General features: G+C 40.8%; 2 protein-coding genes across 2 annotated transcripts in view; one reads left to right on the top strand and one right to left on the bottom strand.

The window, feature by feature from the left end:
* The window catches only part of ccdc28b (coiled-coil domain containing 28B), a 6,492-nt gene extending 5,377 nt beyond the window's left edge, over nucleotides 1-1,115 (top strand). Inside the window, exon 6 of the mRNA XM_024278567.2 lies at nucleotides 43-1,115. Within this exon, the coding sequence (XP_024134335.1) occupies nucleotides 43-97 (55 nt within the window). The 3' untranslated portion in view covers nucleotides 98-1,115. The remainder of the gene's footprint in view (nucleotides 1-42) is intronic.
* A 1,171-nt stretch (nucleotides 1,116-2,286) lies between these two features.
* LOC112142435 (TOG array regulator of axonemal microtubules protein 1) lies at nucleotides 2,287-16,058 on the bottom strand (the record flags this gene model as incomplete). The annotated part of the gene is given in 23 exon segments (XM_024265817.1): nucleotides 2,287-3,330; nucleotides 3,405-3,491; nucleotides 3,565-3,784; nucleotides 3,868-4,051; nucleotides 4,119-4,234; nucleotides 4,304-4,430; nucleotides 5,003-5,161; nucleotides 5,250-5,485; nucleotides 6,682-6,787; nucleotides 6,903-7,023; nucleotides 7,316-7,552; nucleotides 7,640-7,811; nucleotides 7,904-8,055; nucleotides 9,395-9,463; nucleotides 9,561-9,647; nucleotides 9,725-9,813; nucleotides 9,917-10,137; nucleotides 10,233-10,501; nucleotides 10,585-10,848; nucleotides 11,090-11,218; nucleotides 12,676-12,736; nucleotides 14,101-15,268; nucleotides 15,849-16,058. Coding segments are annotated over 22 exon segments (4,395 nt in total). The 3' UTR covers nucleotides 2,287-3,076.
* Between the last annotated feature and the right edge of the window lie 1,356 nt (nucleotides 16,059-17,414).

Here is a 17,414-nt window from a genome sequence, read left to right as displayed (position 1 = left end):
CCTCAAAGTCTCTGTGTTGATCCTGAATTTGTTTGTGTTCAGACAAAAGCTCCACCTGGCTGAGAACCAGGACCTGCCAAAGAACTCCGGTCCATGACACGTCCGACTTCAAACCGCCATTGATCAAGATTGATCAATCAGGGGGGTGGAAAAGGTCTACCAGAGGAGCTATTTCTCCTCTGACTAAAAGCCGTACATCCTTAAATCCATCCTTAACCCAAATGATAAATCCCTTCTTCAACAGCACAAAAGTGACTGGATGGTTTGTTCTGCACTGAGATCAAACTCGATCTAGATTTCTGAACAGTTTTGTGCATCAGAAACCATCAACAAGCAGCCTTAACTCTCAGAATACCCCTCCCTTAAATAAAAAAAGCACACTTTATAAGAGCTCCTAACATTCATGTGCTGTAATTTATGTTTTCTTCTGTCAAAAAGCTTAAAAGTGCTTATATATTTAAGTTTTCTCCCCAAAAAAGACAAAACCACTGTGCTTTTACAAGATTTCTTATTCTAAAAGCTAAAATCGCTCCTTTTTCTACATTTGCTGAAAAGCGATATAAGCAGGGTTAATGTTTTTATGTTTAGCATTTACTCTCTGGAATGAAGCCCAGTGCAAATGAAATGCTTTCAAACCACAAACTCTCAGATAATCTGTTCTATTATTTAGAGTCTCTTTTCATTTCTACCAGAAACACATGAGCCGCTCTGCAGTTAGACATAATTATTTGTGCCATTTACAAAAAAATAAAAATGGCAGCTTAGAGATTATTATACATGAAGAACGTTTCATTAATACACGGCCCATTATACTGATAGTTTCATAGTTTTGATGTTTGTCCTTTTATGTTTTATTGTAAGGAGATTACATATTTTTAGTGTACTTTACTGCTTTAAAAATGGATATTTGATAGTATTGATTAATATTAAAGCACAAGGAGAAACAAATATAGAATTGTTAGTGTTTGTGAGAAGAATTTATTCACCTCTGATGGAACCGCCTAACTTTTCATTTTGCGCTTTTTAAACTTTATTTAAAAAGGAAATATTTGATTGATAGAAACACAAACTGCTTTCTGATATAATACAGTAAAAAATAAAAAAATTAAAGCATGCTCATGTTTGCTTTTTATTGCATCTCTGAAAGTTATTTACATCTTTTGATCATTCTCTGGTGTTCGCTGTCCACTGTCATCTTAAATCAACTTTAAAATACACTAAAGACAAAAACCTTACATTAATTTTTTTTGTCTTCTCTTAGTTATCTTGTTAGGCGTCCTTATCCATGGAAATAATGCATTTATTTTTTTCTGTGGGTCTCTGGGCCTCTAAAAATGATACAAATGCTTCTAGATTTCAATAAAAACAGAAAAAATAACCTCTAGAGAGTTGTATAAATAAAACAAAGGTTTTTGTGTGGCTTGAGTTTTATTGAAGGATTTAGAACACATCTCTGAAAATAATTTTATTGATCTATTTTTCAATTTTAAAATGATTAACTCTAGCAACTTCTATGGTGTTTTAGGTCAGTTTCAACTCATACATATTTTTTTATTCAAGAACATGCAAAAATACATTTACTTTTTTGTCAGCAATAGAACTTTAATCCAAACACATTGGAACACAAACAAAAAAACTTTCAAACCAATAGAAATCACATCTTCCTAAAGTATTAGAAAGCTAAATCAAAGGAAAGGTTGTGTCTGGACATGCCTGAGTTTATTTTAGCCTGATGTTCACATGACTGGGAGAGGAAGTGACTCAGTGTGGCTGAAATCCATTACTGGTTTTAATTTTGGCTCTAGTTATTCCTTTATTATTTTATTTTTTATAACAAGGTCAAAGGCCAAGCAAGAGAAAGGACATCATTTCAACCACACTTATTTTTTAAGAATTCAAGGTTTATATCATCAAAACAGGACAATGTCACTGGCATGAGATTGGAGCTTATATACAACACAATATTCTACTAATATAAGAAAAATAAATTGTTTAAGGGTTAAAATAAATATATAACTATATGTAAAAATACTCAAATTTGAATTAAATTATTCTCTATACACAGGCACACAAGAGTTCAACAGCCTGACAGCTTCAGGGAAGAAGCTGAATAAAAAAATGACAGTCAAAAAGTCTTGATGGAATAAAGTGATTCTTTAATGCAATTAAAAACTGAAACGGGTCAGTGCCGACCCTAACACAAGAGTGAGGTTAAGCCGATTTGAGAAAACCATCTGAATTAATGCGTTGGGAAACCATTATTTTGTTGAAATGAAGCACACAAGATATATTTAAAGAAATAAAACTGTTTATTCACACATACATATATATATATTCATCTTGTCCACACACAAGCTCAAAATAATTTAACAGGTTTTGTTACAAGGCTACTTGAAGACTGGCACTATTTTTGAGACAGAAACCGACCGGATCCTTCTCTCTCTCAGGCAAACACGGGAGGGAAAAAAACCTCCCGTTTTCTGCTCCGGTACCCCTGATCCAGGGATAGCACTTTGCAAATGGACCTTTGATCAAAGCCAAACACGTTACAAAAATACAGTTTGTTTTAAATCCGCACGATGGTTTGATCGTCTGAAACATCAGATGGTAGAATCTCAGCACATCTTTAACGACACACTATAGGTAAATTCAAACAGTACCATCGTACGGCATATAGAGGTCAAACCAATACTGTGCAAATCCACGTACAAATTTTTGTTCATGTTAATCTCATTTCACCGATGCAAAACTTCACGACACATTCCAAAAATATGACAACTAATTTAGAGAAACGACAAAATATACATCTTTTTCTTTTCACCTTGTGCATTTACATTCTGTAATAGTCTGATTTGTCAACAGTACATATTATGGAGAAAAAGCTATGACAAAGACCTACAAAGTGCAAAAAGAGCAGGCTGAGTACCTGATATTTTACAATGCCTCTGCATTCTGGTAAACCTCGGACATAACAAGCTGTTACGGGTTGAACTTACACAGAAAAGTGCAGGCACTAGAGAAATGTCCAACGTCTCTCGTCTTCAGGGGAGGTCATTGTAGATGAATGGATTCTCGCTTAAAGGAATGTTCTCAGGATCTCGTTCAGATCTTTGTGGACAGTAGCGGGCTGAGAGGCAGCACATTCGCTCAGGCTCGCTCCCATCTGCGCATACATGGCTTGGCACAGGCTGACGGTAGCACCTCTTAAATTGCTTCCCCTGCTGTTGGTGGTGCCGCTGTGGGCCGAGGTGCTCAGGAGGTGCCACAGTAGAGGTAAGACTTTTTGCTCCACGGTCTGGGGCTTTCGGGGGTAGAGCTCCATCACAAGATCTGGAAAGAAGGAAGAAGTCTTTAAGAAAGTATAAATGGAGAAGTTGGAGCTGTTGATGTTTTGTTGAACGCACCTGCGACCTTTTCGATGAGGTCCACCTTTGCCTTACCGCTTAAGAACTGAGCCTTGGTGCAGAAAGGCTGGAGGAGGAGCATGTTGTCTGTGAAGACAGAAAAACGACACTCAACCACTACTCATGGATCTGTGCCTTTTCAATAATTCTAGACGAGCACCTAGATTGGAGATGAGCGCATTAACGGCTCCGATAGCAGCAGAATAGATGGCGTTGTTTTTAGAATTCAGATGATTGTCCACTATTGCTGGGACCAGGATGTTGACTACTTGAGACAAGTTGTCCTTCAGTAAGTGGATTATTTTCTGCAAAGACTCCAAGGCGTAAAGGTTGACCTTGCTGTTGGATTCCTGCAGTCGGGCTTTTAAGGCATCAAACACCTACAAGGAAAATAACAGGAAAAGGACCTAAACCTCAGCGGTGAAACTTCTCTGAATTGTAATACAGATACTACTGTACTAACCGGGAACATACTGTTGATGACCATGTTGGGGTTGTCTTGACAGTCGGCCACTAGCTGGTCGATGCCTTTAATCCTCTCTTTGAAGTCCTTTGATGCCAGCAGACCTGAGATCTGTTCGATGTATTCGGTTTTGTCTGCAATGCTTTTTGCCTGAGATCTGCAGCTGGGATGGCTACGAGACTCTCTGGAAGAGATTTAACATGTACCAAAATATCCAGGTGCAAATTTGACATTTTGATGTTTACACCTACCTGTTGGTTTGGTGGAGCGGCTCTCTGTTGAGAGAGGAGGCCCGGGCTGTGCCGCTGCCTGGGAGGGAGCGCCTCCCTCGCGCTGACTGAGTGTCTTGGGGCGTCTCGCCAAGACCCTAAAACCACAGGAATCAGGGTTAGATGTAGCAGAGAAGGTGTACACCTCAGTAGAAGCAACAGCCTACCCTTGTCTGGAGAGTGAAGACGGTGTCTCTGACAGTCTGGAGGTCTTTGCTGGGGATGTATTTCTCCAGGATCTTGTCAAAGTCTGGGTGGGAAGACAGGAACAGGAGGATCTGACGTCCAAAGTACCTGTTAAGGTGAGCAGCATGATCAGAATTCAAACATTAAGACTCCAATCATTTTTGATGTATTATAAAAAAAAATTATATATATGATTATGTGACTTTAGCCTAAATTATTAAAAAAAAAACTTGTTTTCTAGGATATACAGTAGTTTCTGGAGAATTCATTGGAAATTTGCTTCTGATTTGTGGGCGGGACCACTGATGCATAGTAATCCCGCCCCTTCTTCCCCTCCCACTTTCTGAGAGCTCTCTGTTTACATGCTCTCCCGCTAGCTTACAGCCCCTCACACCCCCAACGTAACACCACCAGTGCAATAAAGGTGGCGAGCAATGTTAAAGCAAAGCAGACGTACAGTTTAGAGCCAGATTCCACCTCGGATAGGGAAAATGAAGACGTACACGGGTGTATTGGTCTATAAGTGAGCTTGTCCTGTCCAGTGTGTTTTCTACATCACAAATGCAATCTTTTTTTAAACTGTATTTTAATTCTAACATGTTAATATTTTTCATATTGCCAGTGTTCATCTAAATTTGCGCAGATATGAAGTGAAAGTGTCTTGTGGTACTTAAGCAAACCTTGCATCCTGGGAAGAATCTTGTGAAAGTTTGGTGACAGCTGGTAAAATCCTCTCGGTCAGGTTTTTTCCTCCAGAAAGCAGCCGCGCCGCACCAACCTTCTTCACCAGATTTGACAGGTGTTGCGCAGCGCATTTCCTCACTACGGGGCTGAGGTGACTGTGAAGGGAGGAGAAATCAATTCAGCTAAGGAACATAAACCATTTTAAAGTTTAAGTGAACCACAACTTCTGTGATGTCTTCCCACCTGAGACCTCCAGAGAGTAACGCGCTGATGCTTCGAGTTGGGGTGCAGTGCTGCACCATGCAGTCCAGCGCTGCGTCCACGTCTTGCCTTATGAAGGCGTTACTCTCACCCGCCTTCTGCAGTAAAGCTTTAACCGTGCCTTCCAGCTCCAGGTCCATTGCCCTCTGCAGGTGTTTGTACAGCTCTCCCAGGGTGCACACAGCCACTCTGGACACTCCTGATCGCAGGTTTTTGACCTAAATGACAGATGAGAGCAGAGATTTACACAAAGAAGGAAATGTGTGTCTCATACAGAAGTAATAACAGTTTCACGTTGCAAAAGCACGCTCTTTAGAAATGAGTCAAAATATTCATCCTTTTCACAGTTTTGTCAAAAAGGCAAAAAAACAACAACAAAAAACTGGCAACGGGGTAAAAAAAAAATCGTCTTTATGAGAATTCTAAATTTAATTCCTTAATGCCTGTAGTCGCAAAAATGTGACAAATTACTTCAGCTCCAAAATTAACTTAAAAGCAAAAATATATCGCTGGAAATAAATTCAGGCGTTATGGAGATAAAGTCCCACTCCAATCATATTTTGATCTATTTTAAAAGTGTTCCCAGTGGTCTTCCATTCATAATTATGCTGTTTTGGGGCAAAATCAAAAAACCAAAAAAAGGACACAGTTTCTGTAGAGCAGCAGCAGTTCTTCAGACATTTGCCTCCGAGTTGTTGTAGAAGGGACTGTTGGTGCTTTGTTAAAACTCTCCCGCTAGCTTACAGCTCCGCACAACCCCAAGCTAACATTAGTGGTGCAACAAAAACAGTGAGTAAACTTGGAGCAACTCAGCGTACAGTTTTCATCCAGATGCCAGTTTGGATGAGGAAAACAAAGACGCGGATTTGTTTACAAGTGGATGCATCAGAATGGAGCAGAGCAGCTTCTGCCTTGCTGATTAGTAGTTTGTACGCAACAACTACAAGCTTTTTCTTACTTTATTCTTTCCTTTCCTCCTGATTTACCCTGATTTGAATACAGAAGTACTCAGAAATGCAATTTTCATCTTCATTTTCTTTATCCATCATGAAAAAATGTTACAAGAACATTTAAAAAAACATCAGGCATAATCTTCAATGGAGTAGGTCTTTAAGAAAAAAAAAGATTTTCTTAAACTAAGATTATTTTGCTGTTGATAAACGTTCCAGATAAGATTATTTTTCTAGCAAAACAGAACATTTTCTTGAAACAAGGGTCTTTTTACTCTCTAACAATTCAATTTTTGCAGTGTACCAGTTATTTTCAAGCTTGATTTACATCTGCAGTAGTCCCATATTTTGAATATCTGCACAAAATGTAACCTTAGAGAAATCTGCAGAGTTTGATTAGAAGATGAGTAATTCAAATTTTCTTTGCACGACTTTCTGTGAAAGTATTCTAGAAGTTAGGTTACCTCCTGAATGACACACAGACAAATTTCATGAAGATTGCTGTGTAGTGTGTCAGGGTGATAGAGGGCTAGGGAGCGCAGGAGCATCAGACCCTCAATCTTTTTCTCCCTGGAGAACAAAAGCACAAAAAACTGAATTAATGCCTTTAAAAAAATTCTAATGATTTTTTGAGGTTTGGAAGAGTTATTAGTATGACTGCATTTTGGAGGGGTGTGTTCCTCACCAGTCTTCAGAGCTCAGCAGGTTGAAACTCTGTGTCAGAACCAGCTCTGGCTTTGAGAATGGACCCATGTCTGCAGGTTCTGAGGGGCTTTTCTTGTGACTCGTGGTATGGGTCAGCTCATCTAAACATGCGGACAAAAAGCAAACGGGGCACAAAGATTTAGTCTTCTGTTACGTCTCTGTCAGAGTGGGCGCAGCGGTGCGCTAACACAAGGTTGTCAAAACAAAGCGTCGTGGCACAGAAACAAACATCTTCCTCTGCCGTGCTCTGATGATCCTGGCATGCTAATTAAAAGGCCCGTTCGTGTGCTGCCTCATGTATTCCTAATGTGCACGGATGTTGCCTAACCGTGTCGGGAACAGCAGCTCTGCCACAGAAAACACTGATTGATGAGGCTTTCTGCAATCACTGACCTGAACTGTGAGACTGGGAGAGCCGCGTTCTGTTGAGACTGGAAACCCTTCTTAGACGAGACCCATTTTTAGGGTGTGGCGGCTCTACCGGGGGGCTCGGCTGGTGGGGGGGGGTTAAGCACTTCACTGGACTCTGGAGTCCTGGGGGGCTGGAGGGGCTGGAGGGACTCATGGCCGAGTCATCGGAGTGAGACTCTGCTTTGGTGGATGTCGGAGCGCTCTCATTGGGGTGAAGGCCTTTAACACAAAGTTTCAAACTAAAAGCCCTGCTGTAGAACACCATCAATTGAATCAAGATTGAAAAACAATAGAAATGTGTCGAACCTTTGATAATTAATTCTTTGCTCTGGTTTGTGGGTGAGTCTGACAGCATCTGTCTTACGCGGTGGCGGATTCTTTCTCTGTTTTGGTCCTTTTGACTTGATTGAACCTCCAGCTGATCCAGACGCTGTAACTTTGTTTTATGTCGACCCAGTCTCACGGTTTTCACCTTTTCCTGCACAAGTATAAGAAATAAGCAAAACAAGTGAGACTAAAATACCCAGGATTTTTCTGCGAGGTGACAGAGCATGGCGTGATGTGACTAACTTTAGCCTCGTCAGGACGCGGGCTGCCCATGCTGTCATTGTGACCGCTGTAGATCGGCGCTGGAGGCCTGCTGGCAGGTTTGGCTGCTAAACTACCCTGTTCAGGTGGAAAAGAAACTCCTGGACTGTTGAACACCGCAGTCTCAAACATGCCTAAAAATAAACAGAGGAGATTTTTAATTGTAAGAAAAATACTTCTTAGAATCAGTTTTTTACAGAGACCTTGAAGTGTAAATCACGACAAATCACTCGACAAAAACAGGAAAAAAAAGAAAAACATTTCAAAAAACAAAAGTAATTTCCAGAAATCAAACTTAAATATTGAAAAATTAATAAAAGATGAAACTGGGAAAGGTAGGTACTATGGGACATTACTGACGACGTTTGCTCATTTTAACCGAAAATTATTTAGCGTAGAGCAATACTGGATTTAAGTTAAAAATTCCCTTTAGTTGTCACACATCTATGTGTGTGAAATGTGTTTGACCCCTGGAGGACTCGTGAACTCCAGACACAGCTGTGCTCGAGAACCATTCGGTTTAACCCCCCAATCCAATCCCTCAATGCTGAGTTTCAAGCAGGGAGGCTCTGAGTCCCATTTTTAGTCTGTGGTATGACAGCCTGGATTTGAACTCATGACCTTCCAGTCTCAGGGAGGACACTCTCCACACAAACCCACTGATAGGCTATGTATCAATCAAGATTTCAAGATTATTACTCATAAAACATTTATTAGGATGCAGACATTAAAGATAAATAAAAAAAAGCAAACATAAAAAATCTAATTTTATTATTCAATCAGTGACGTCTCATAGTACCTACCTTTGCTTCATTTTGTTAACATTTCATTTTGATTTCAAGAATTTAACTCTTTTTTCTGAGACATTTCATTATTCTTTTGTAATTTTGTTTTGGTGTCTGGAATTTTGTTTTAATTTCTAAAATGTCACGTCAATTTTTTATTGTTTTGCTTTTTTAACTGTCGTGAGCTTTAAAATGTTTTTGCATCCAGTCATTTGTTGGTATAATTTGCACTTTCACCTTAGATTTTGACGGATTAATTTTAAAAACACATTTCTGACAGATAAGAGACAGCAGCAACATGTAGACATTAAATTATATAAATTAATTCACTAGAGTCGGCATGTCCACAGTCTGGCCCGTTGGCCAAATATGGCCCACGTTAAAATTTCCATCCGCCCCCAGGCTCCTTTTTTTGAAGTTAATATTTAATCATTTTCTAAAAACTGTGGATATGATTTCTTGATTGTAGTGGGCTAAATTATGTTTGTAAACCTGTAGCAGCCATGTCGGGGGGCACTTCTGAGACACTTTCTGACTCATTTCTAAATTTCAAATCTACCAGAGACCATAAGAGCAGTGAGAACACCTTCTATTCCAAGAATCTTACATGAAACTGTGTTATCATAAACACCATGTTTATTTAGTATCATCAAGAGATTTAGTCTTAAACTCATCTGCGGTGACTGACCTCTTCCTATAACTCCCTCTGGAATATCTGTGCCTGGTGAGTTCCTGCCACTGTGGTGGATTTTGGATCCTACAAAACAAAGGAAACCGTTTGTTTGTTTACCTAATGTTACCAAACTGCTGCTTTTGCAGCTGAAAGCTTCCATTTGAAATTCTGAACAAATCACCTGATAAAGAATCTTCCTCTGTGTTGATGGCTCCGTTAGAATAAGTTACTCTCTGCCCAGATGACAGTTCATTTCTCTGAAATGATACTTTTTAAAAAGAAAGAAAAAGATTAAATACAAACCAAAGCAGTACAATGAGTGAAAACATTTTATTTCTCGTGTACCTTGAAGCGTGCTGAAGTCCATAGACATGGAAGACCTCAGTTTTGCAGAAGGCACCCTTCCAACACGAGGTTTCATTATGGATTTTTCACTGATAAAAAATGAGAAATGATTCAGATTAAGTGTAAGGCTCAGGCTATAAAAAAACATGCAGTAAACTTTATTTAAACATCACAACAACAGGAATCCCTGACCTGCTTCTGATGCCGTTGAAGCTGGAGTTGGTGGCTGAGATCATACTGGAAAGGCCACTCTCACTAGCTGAGCTTGTAAGGGCTTTGGTGGAGTGGAAAGAAGAGTTCAAACCCGCGTCCGCTTTCACAGCTGAGTCAGGACTGTCGGGATCGGGACTGCTTTGGCCAGCTTTGGCCCTCCTCTTGGTGCTGTTTCGTTGTGAGCGTAGCGAGTTCCCCGTCTGTGTCCAGCAGTTGTTTAGAGCATAAAATAAATGTGAGAAGACACGTTACCACTGTACACAAACATGCTGAACTACAGATCTTTAATCCTGACCTCATCCATGTCTACAGCATCGTCCTGCCATGTAGTGATGTGCTCAGAGTGTAGAAGAGCGTTCTTTTCAGGTTGGTGGTTCATGAAGCTGCCAGAGTTATAGGCTCTTTCTCCATTAAGAGAGAGGGAATGATCCACTTTGGGGACCACCGGTGAAATAAAGAAAGTCGCTCGAGGGCTGCTTAGAGCTTGCCGAAATGAAGAAGTCGAAGAGGAGCTTACGAGGGAGGCACGGAGCGGTCTAGGAGAACGTCCACCGAGGAGTTCCCCTTGAAGACAAAAACACGTGAAGCAGAAATCGATGAAACTCTTTAAATGCATTCGTACAGACATGCGTCTTTTTGATAATTACCCTTCACTTTGTTTGCCGTTTCTCTCCAGGGACTTGTGTCCCGTTGGTGAGGAACGTTCTCTTTCTTGTTGGGCCAGGTGTTGGACATGGAGAGGGAGGAGTCTGCGTGACGGCGGGGCAGAGTTGGAGTTAGCGCGCCCACTGGGTGTGTAGCCAGCGGGTAGGAGGGTAGAAGGAAGGAACCGGGTGTGGAGGGGTTTGAAGGGAGGGAGAAGGTTCGCTCGACACTGGGATTCCTGGAGAGAACCCGTCCTTTGGGTGCAACTGAGAGACATTGTATTCAAAACAAGCATAACGGATTGGTTTTTGGCTTTACTAAATACTTGATGAAATCTTCCTCCCTGCATCGTTGTGTCTCCAGGTTCAAGAGATTATTTTTCTATTTCCATTAATATTATTTGAGTTTTGGTATATCTTTAATGCATTTAATTATCTTACACGTACAAGAAAATGTCCACAATACAAAAAAAAATCCACTTTGGTCATTTTTGTTGATAAAACTTACCAACATTTGCGTCAGAGATGTTTGTGGTTTTAAAAATATCTGTATCCAAGATGAGGCTTCCACTTCTTCTAAGTTGTGAGGGAAACTCCCCCCTCCTGGAAGACTGACGCTTCTTTGGGTCAGCAGAACCTTGAGGAAAAAAAGGTAAAAATTCAGAGTGAAGTCAAAAATTATTAAAGTTTTAATGGAAAAAAAAAATATGCATAAAAAAACAATCTGAAGAGGCATGTAATCTGTGTATAAAAAAAACTTCTATGGTAGGATGGAAAAAACACAAAATTAAAGCAACAAGTAAAGATTTTGAATAACATGATCCAAGTAATTCTTTCTAGTGTTTTAAGAAAAATGAGAAAAGGGCCTCAGAGATATTAAAGACCCACTCCGATCATCTTTTGATCAATTCTAAAAATGTTCATAGTGGTCTTTTATTGATGATTATGCTGTTTTTGCCCCAAATTTAAAATAAAATGTTGTTTTCTAGAACATATTTTTGCAGAACTGCAGTAGTTTAACAGAAATTTGCCTCCAAGTTGTGGCCAGAACCACTGGCATTGAGCCTCCCATTTGCCTCCCCATTGCTGAGAGCTCTCTGTTTACACTCTCTCCTACTACTTTACAACCTTTCACATCCCCAATCTAACATCAGCGGTGCAACAAAATAGTGAGCAATACTGGAACTGTCCAGCCGTACAGTTCTGAGCCAGATTCCAGCTCAGACAAGGAAAACAAAGAAGTACACGGATCCGTTTGTCTACATATGGAGAAGGAAACCCAGAGTATTTTATACAGTCTTTTTCCAATAGAATGTTTTTGTCTGCTCCTGATTCACTGAGATTTGAATCAAGAAATACTCAGAAATGCAGTTTCTTTATTAATTTTCTTCACTTCCTCCATTATGATTTTTTTTTTTAAAGAACATGTTAGAAACACATTTTTCATCCAAGTGGTTCTGTAGCTTCACATATTCATTCTCCTGCTTGACAAAACAGATTAAAACACTGAACAACAACATTTTTTATATCTTTAGTCATGCAATAAAAAACAAAGTGGAAATATGTGTACAAAAGTATCTTTGTGTTTTTTGTAACAAAATAACCATCTTTGCAAATCTGTACTTTAAGTCTTACACAGTATTTTTTTTGGTTAAAATTTAAATCTTTAGGTACAGTCACTGCAGCAGCGATCTTTCAATTCAACTGAATATGTGGGAATAAGACAATTGAATTCATTGCATTTTTGAAATAGTTTTTTGCTCCCATGTCCTGACAGTCCTCCTACAATCTGTTCAGTTTTCACACATTTTACTTTGAAAAGCTCTTTCAACGGCAGAAATGAAGAGGAATCACTCGAGACAATGACTTGAGAATTTAAGGTGGATTTCTGGTCACTGTTTACTTAAATTAGCTCTGATGTTGTGGTCATTTGTGGTAGAATCCCATCCTCTTTGTTCACATCTGGGAGCTCCTGTTGTCTCTTGGAACTGTGACTCCTTTGATTTAACATCCTAATCCAACTTAAAGCCGCCCTAAATCGCGTGGTGCTGAAGTTGACCATGCAGAGCAAGTAGAAAAGCCTCTGTCACTTACTGAAGCTGGGTATGTAGGTCTCTGACTTCCTAGACACAGGCGTAAAATCCTCACGCGGCACCTACAACAGGAAAAAATGCTTATTTTAATGATTTAAAAATAACAAAGACGTTAGTGTAATTCCATCCACCAGCCTGAACAAAGAGATGGAGTCAATACATGACTCAGACAAAGCTGTGTGGGTATGAGCAGGCATCTTTTCAGCTCCTGTATAACTCAATGCACTTGTGTAGATTTTACTGACACGGCAAAATCAGTTAAAGGATTAAACAAAAAAAAGCTAGAATTCATCTCAGCTCACATACTGTAAGACAGCATGGCTATGTGTGTTTTTTAATATCATACTGCCTACGATGTGAACAACACTCATAGTAGAGCGGCGGGTGTGATTGCAATCAGCATTAACCCGGCCGTGTTTTACAAGAATGACCCTGCGATATGAACACTTATGCTCCGCAGCCTGTTTCCATAAGTGCCGTGCGTGGCTCAGGGTTGCTGGGAAACAAGAGAACGCCATCAACACAAGGCTTTTAAAACAGCTGGACCAAAGGGCTGGAAAACAAATCAGTAAATTAAACAATTGAGAGCACAACAGAGTTATTAAAATTAATCTGAGCATAACTGCTTCAGTCTGTACAAAATAAGACCAATTTAAGAGTGATAGAATTAAATAAAAGCTCAAATTTCTTAACTGGTATAAATACTAATTAAACTATGTTTTAACTAAGCAGCAAAAAGGGAAATCTGTTTTCAAAGACATGATCCTAGAGAGTAAAGGGGAAAACCATCTCGTTTATGATGAACTCAAACTGTAAGAATGTACCACCCATTGCAGCTCTAAATCTGTCCCTGATTTTTCCTCGTGTGCATCAACGCCTGTCTTTCACACTGTGTTCTTGCGATCTGATCACCTGGTACACATGATAGCACCTGCTTTGGACAGGGCTTTATTTTCTACGTATTTACCGCTTACCTGTGCAGCTCCGGTGACACAGCAAATGAAAGCATGCCACCCAAATCTCTACTTTTCGCCACAGTTTGTATTTGAAGTTTTATGTGTATGTCTCAGTTAATGATGCAGATATTTACTTTTTTTTTTCTATGCATATGGGTGCACTGATGTGACTCACACCTTGCAAAGAAGATACCAAATAAGAAACACACCTCCCACTCTGCCTCCTTTTTCTATCCATTCTGCACTGAGACACAAAGATTCTATATATAGTTTCCCCCCTCGAAGAGTCTCTGAGGAAAGTGTGAGAATTAAGACTTCCTTCAACGCGATTCATGCCCTTATAAACAACAAATGTAATGCTTTAGAAGCTTTATAAGACAAAAGTGCACATGCACGCATAGATTATTTCAAAGAGGCAAAAGAAGGCACTGTTCCCTGACCTGGATAAATGATAAGATATGAGGCCTCACCTGATCAGATCTCTTCCCGTCAGGAGAGCTGCTTTCCTGATGCTCGTTCTCTGTTGAAGAGAAGCTGGACATCTCCCAGGGAAGTTTGTTTTTCCCTTTACTCGCACTGACAATCCGCCTCTGAAACGGCAGGTCGTCAGTGAGGGACCCCAAGCTGCCATAGCCGAAAAGTCTGTCGGAGTCATGGTCGGTTCTGTAGCTCCTGGTACTGCTAGTCCGCCCTCCGTTCATCACCCAGTCCAGATCAGCACCCGGTCCATGCAGCTCTGAGCACCACTGTCCAGCTTTCGGCATCGCCAGGCCATACTCCAGCGTCCCCTCTAGAGTCAGTTTGGGAAGGGTGTGCCTCATTCTTCTTGCCTGCACGGCGGCCGCGAGACCCTCCGCGTCCTCGTTTTGCTCAACCATGTCGACGGCTTTCATTAGAACCTGCCTTTTCCCCTTGTCCAGGCAGGAGTCGAAAACGGCAAACAGTTCCAGGGCAGCAAGGCGGACCCTCCTTTTGCTGTCTGCCAAGTGTGGCGCAACCTCGAAGCAAAGCTTGGGAATGTTGAAATCCTTCCTGGGATGAGTGAGAATAGCTGCCATGATGATGTTGAGAACATCTTCCCGAACTCTGGAGTTCTTGTGCTTCAAGTTGCCAATAACAAGACCCAATACTTGCTGAGGTTCAACCGTTTTCATCAGCTGCTGGAAAACATTCAGGTATTCATTCCGGGTGAGAGTGCGAGTATCTCCTAAGGCTTTGAGGGCTACTAAAACTATATGTTTAAAATATCTATCTACACCGCTTTCTAGCTTCTCAATCAATAAGTTCAAAACCTGTAGAGCTCCGTACAGAACCTTAAAGTTACTGTCATCCAGCAGTCTCGGGAGAAACTTGATGAATTCCTCGATGCTATCGCAGGGAACAGACTTAATTTCCACTTCTGAGAGGATGCGTTTAAGCTCCTCCACCCCATTCGTCCGACTTTGATAACTCTTCAGGTCCAGAAGCTGCTCGTGTAACTCTTGGGAAATCAATCCAGGTATCATTATTGAAGGTCTTTCAGGTCAAATTTGAGAATTCAAGGAAGCCAACATGATCCTCTGAGGACAATTAGGTTCCTCAGCTTTACTTTGTGCAATCATCCTCAGAGGCCGATGACGGAACTTCTTCTTAGATAAGCTGTGAAAAAAAGAGAGAAAAAAGCTTTCTTATTTCAGGGCTTCAAAATTATAGGAATTGTTTTATTTTGAAAGGCAAACAATTATTTTGACAGCAGTTTTTTCATATTTAAACAGGAATGTGTATAAAATGTTAACACAAGTTATATACTTTTTTTTGGAATTAAAAATAATTCTATAAATTACCTTCCAAAATAAAGGCCGATAACAACTCGTATTTCGCTCCTAAAGCGCTTAACTTAGCTAGTTAAGTTAAACCAGGATGAATCCAACCACTTGTGGCTCTTAAACTCGGTGATAACGAGGACAGGGTGACATTACCTTGATTATTTAGTTTCCCTGGTAGGTAGACAGGTACTGGTTAGGTACACGAAGTACTCCGACGAACCCCTCTGGTAACCGCTGTATGCTAACTAATTTAGTTATTACGCTTTCGCCCCGCGGACTACTCGTTACCGTTAACCAGCCTCGGTGGTGGATCGGCTAACGGCAGCGCGAATGCAACAGAGCTAACGAGCTACTCGTTTCAGCGAGTTTGAGGCTGTCCGCGCTAGCAAAGTTAGAAAGAAAACACAGCTTACGCTTCTCCCTCCGGTCCTTTTTCTGTAATAAACTGGGATGAAACTCTCCGGTCCGTCCTCGTGTCATACTGCCCCGGCGACAGCTCCTCCAGCGGGGACAAGCATTTCTTCTTTTAGCTGTTGTCAGAAGCGCTGAACATTAAAAGCTACGAAGGTATTCACATCGAGAGGTGCCCCCACCTCCCAAAACACACACACACACACACACATGCATATATACACACACACAGGCAGCAAAATGGCGAATACATGTCGCAAACTGAGCGCTTCCATGGTGACGCGAGTTCGAGGCTCGACACTGCTCCAGGCGGCATCATCCTCAGTACGCAGCCGCAGAGCTGGTTGGTTAAAATAGAGAATTACCTAAAAATAATAATAATAATTAACGTTATATATGTATTTTTTTTTTCAAAGTACATAATTTAAAATTGTCATGAAAATGCCCACTATAGTATTTCTCTGTTCTGTACAGTTTGCAGGCTATGTAAATTGAGGTTAGAAAACTGAACGCATACTTTCTTTAGATCAAAGAAAGTCATAAACAACTCCAAAGATTAGGTCTAAAGGGTTTACATGCGTTATGACAGTCATTAAAAAAAGAGAATAAAAAATTATTGTTTGCACCAGTGGGGGACTTAGCAGTTTGGGGGTCCCAGACAAAAAATGATAAACAGGGTCCTCTGCAGCAATTTTCATTTTAATAATCACAGAAGATTGAACATTGTTCTTTGGAAGATTGGAATATTTAAATATTGCAGAGGAACGGGGGAAGATGAAACACTTTCACATGATCAGTCTTACGCCATTTCATCTCGGGGACCCAAAGTGTAGGCAATCATCATCTACTTTTACCTAATGCTAAGTCCGCCCTTAGTTTGCACATTTTTGTATTTTATCAGACTTATGTTGAACTTTGCGTTTTATATTTATTTTACTAACTTTAAACCCTTTTTAACCCTTGTGCTATCATATGGGTCCAGGTTACCCAAACCTTACATTGGTGTGTTATCCATTCCATGATAAATGTGGATGAAGGTGTTCATGTCTGCCACAGATGCCAGTGAAAATAAAAAAAAGTTCAGTGCGCTGTCTTGTGGGGTCCAGATGACCCCACTCCAAATGTCAACATAGGGTAGCATAAGGGTTACAAGCCATCCATCCCTCTTCCGCTCAGCCTGGACTGGGTCACGGGGGCAGCAGCCCAAGCAAAGATTCCCAGACTTCCCTCTCCCCGGTCACTTCCTCCAGCTTCTGTGGGGGGACCCCGAGGCGTTCCTAGGGCAGGCGAGAGGTTTAGTCTCTCCAGCGTGTCCTGGGTCTTCCCCGGGCGTCTGCCAATTGGGACATGCCAGGAACACCTCTCCAGGGAGGCGTTCAGGAGGCATCCGCACCAGATGACCAAGCCACCTCAACAGGCTCCTCTCTTCTCCAAGCTCTTTCCAGGTGACCAAGCTTCTCACCCTATGATCATTGACTGTTTGCTTCCCCCTCGAATTTATCCTAAGATTGGTTTAAGAGCAGGTATAAAGTTAGATATTTTATATCACATTTGACAAGTTATCTGAT

Source organism: Oryzias melastigma, linkage group LG22 (genome assembly GCF_002922805.2).
Source record: "Oryzias melastigma strain HK-1 linkage group LG22, ASM292280v2, whole genome shotgun sequence".
In the NCBI taxonomy this organism is placed as follows: Eukaryota; Metazoa; Chordata; class Actinopteri; order Beloniformes; family Adrianichthyidae; genus Oryzias; species Oryzias melastigma.
The sequence above is the reverse complement of the archived record's forward strand: the minus strand, read 5'-3'. Positions and strand labels throughout refer to the sequence as shown.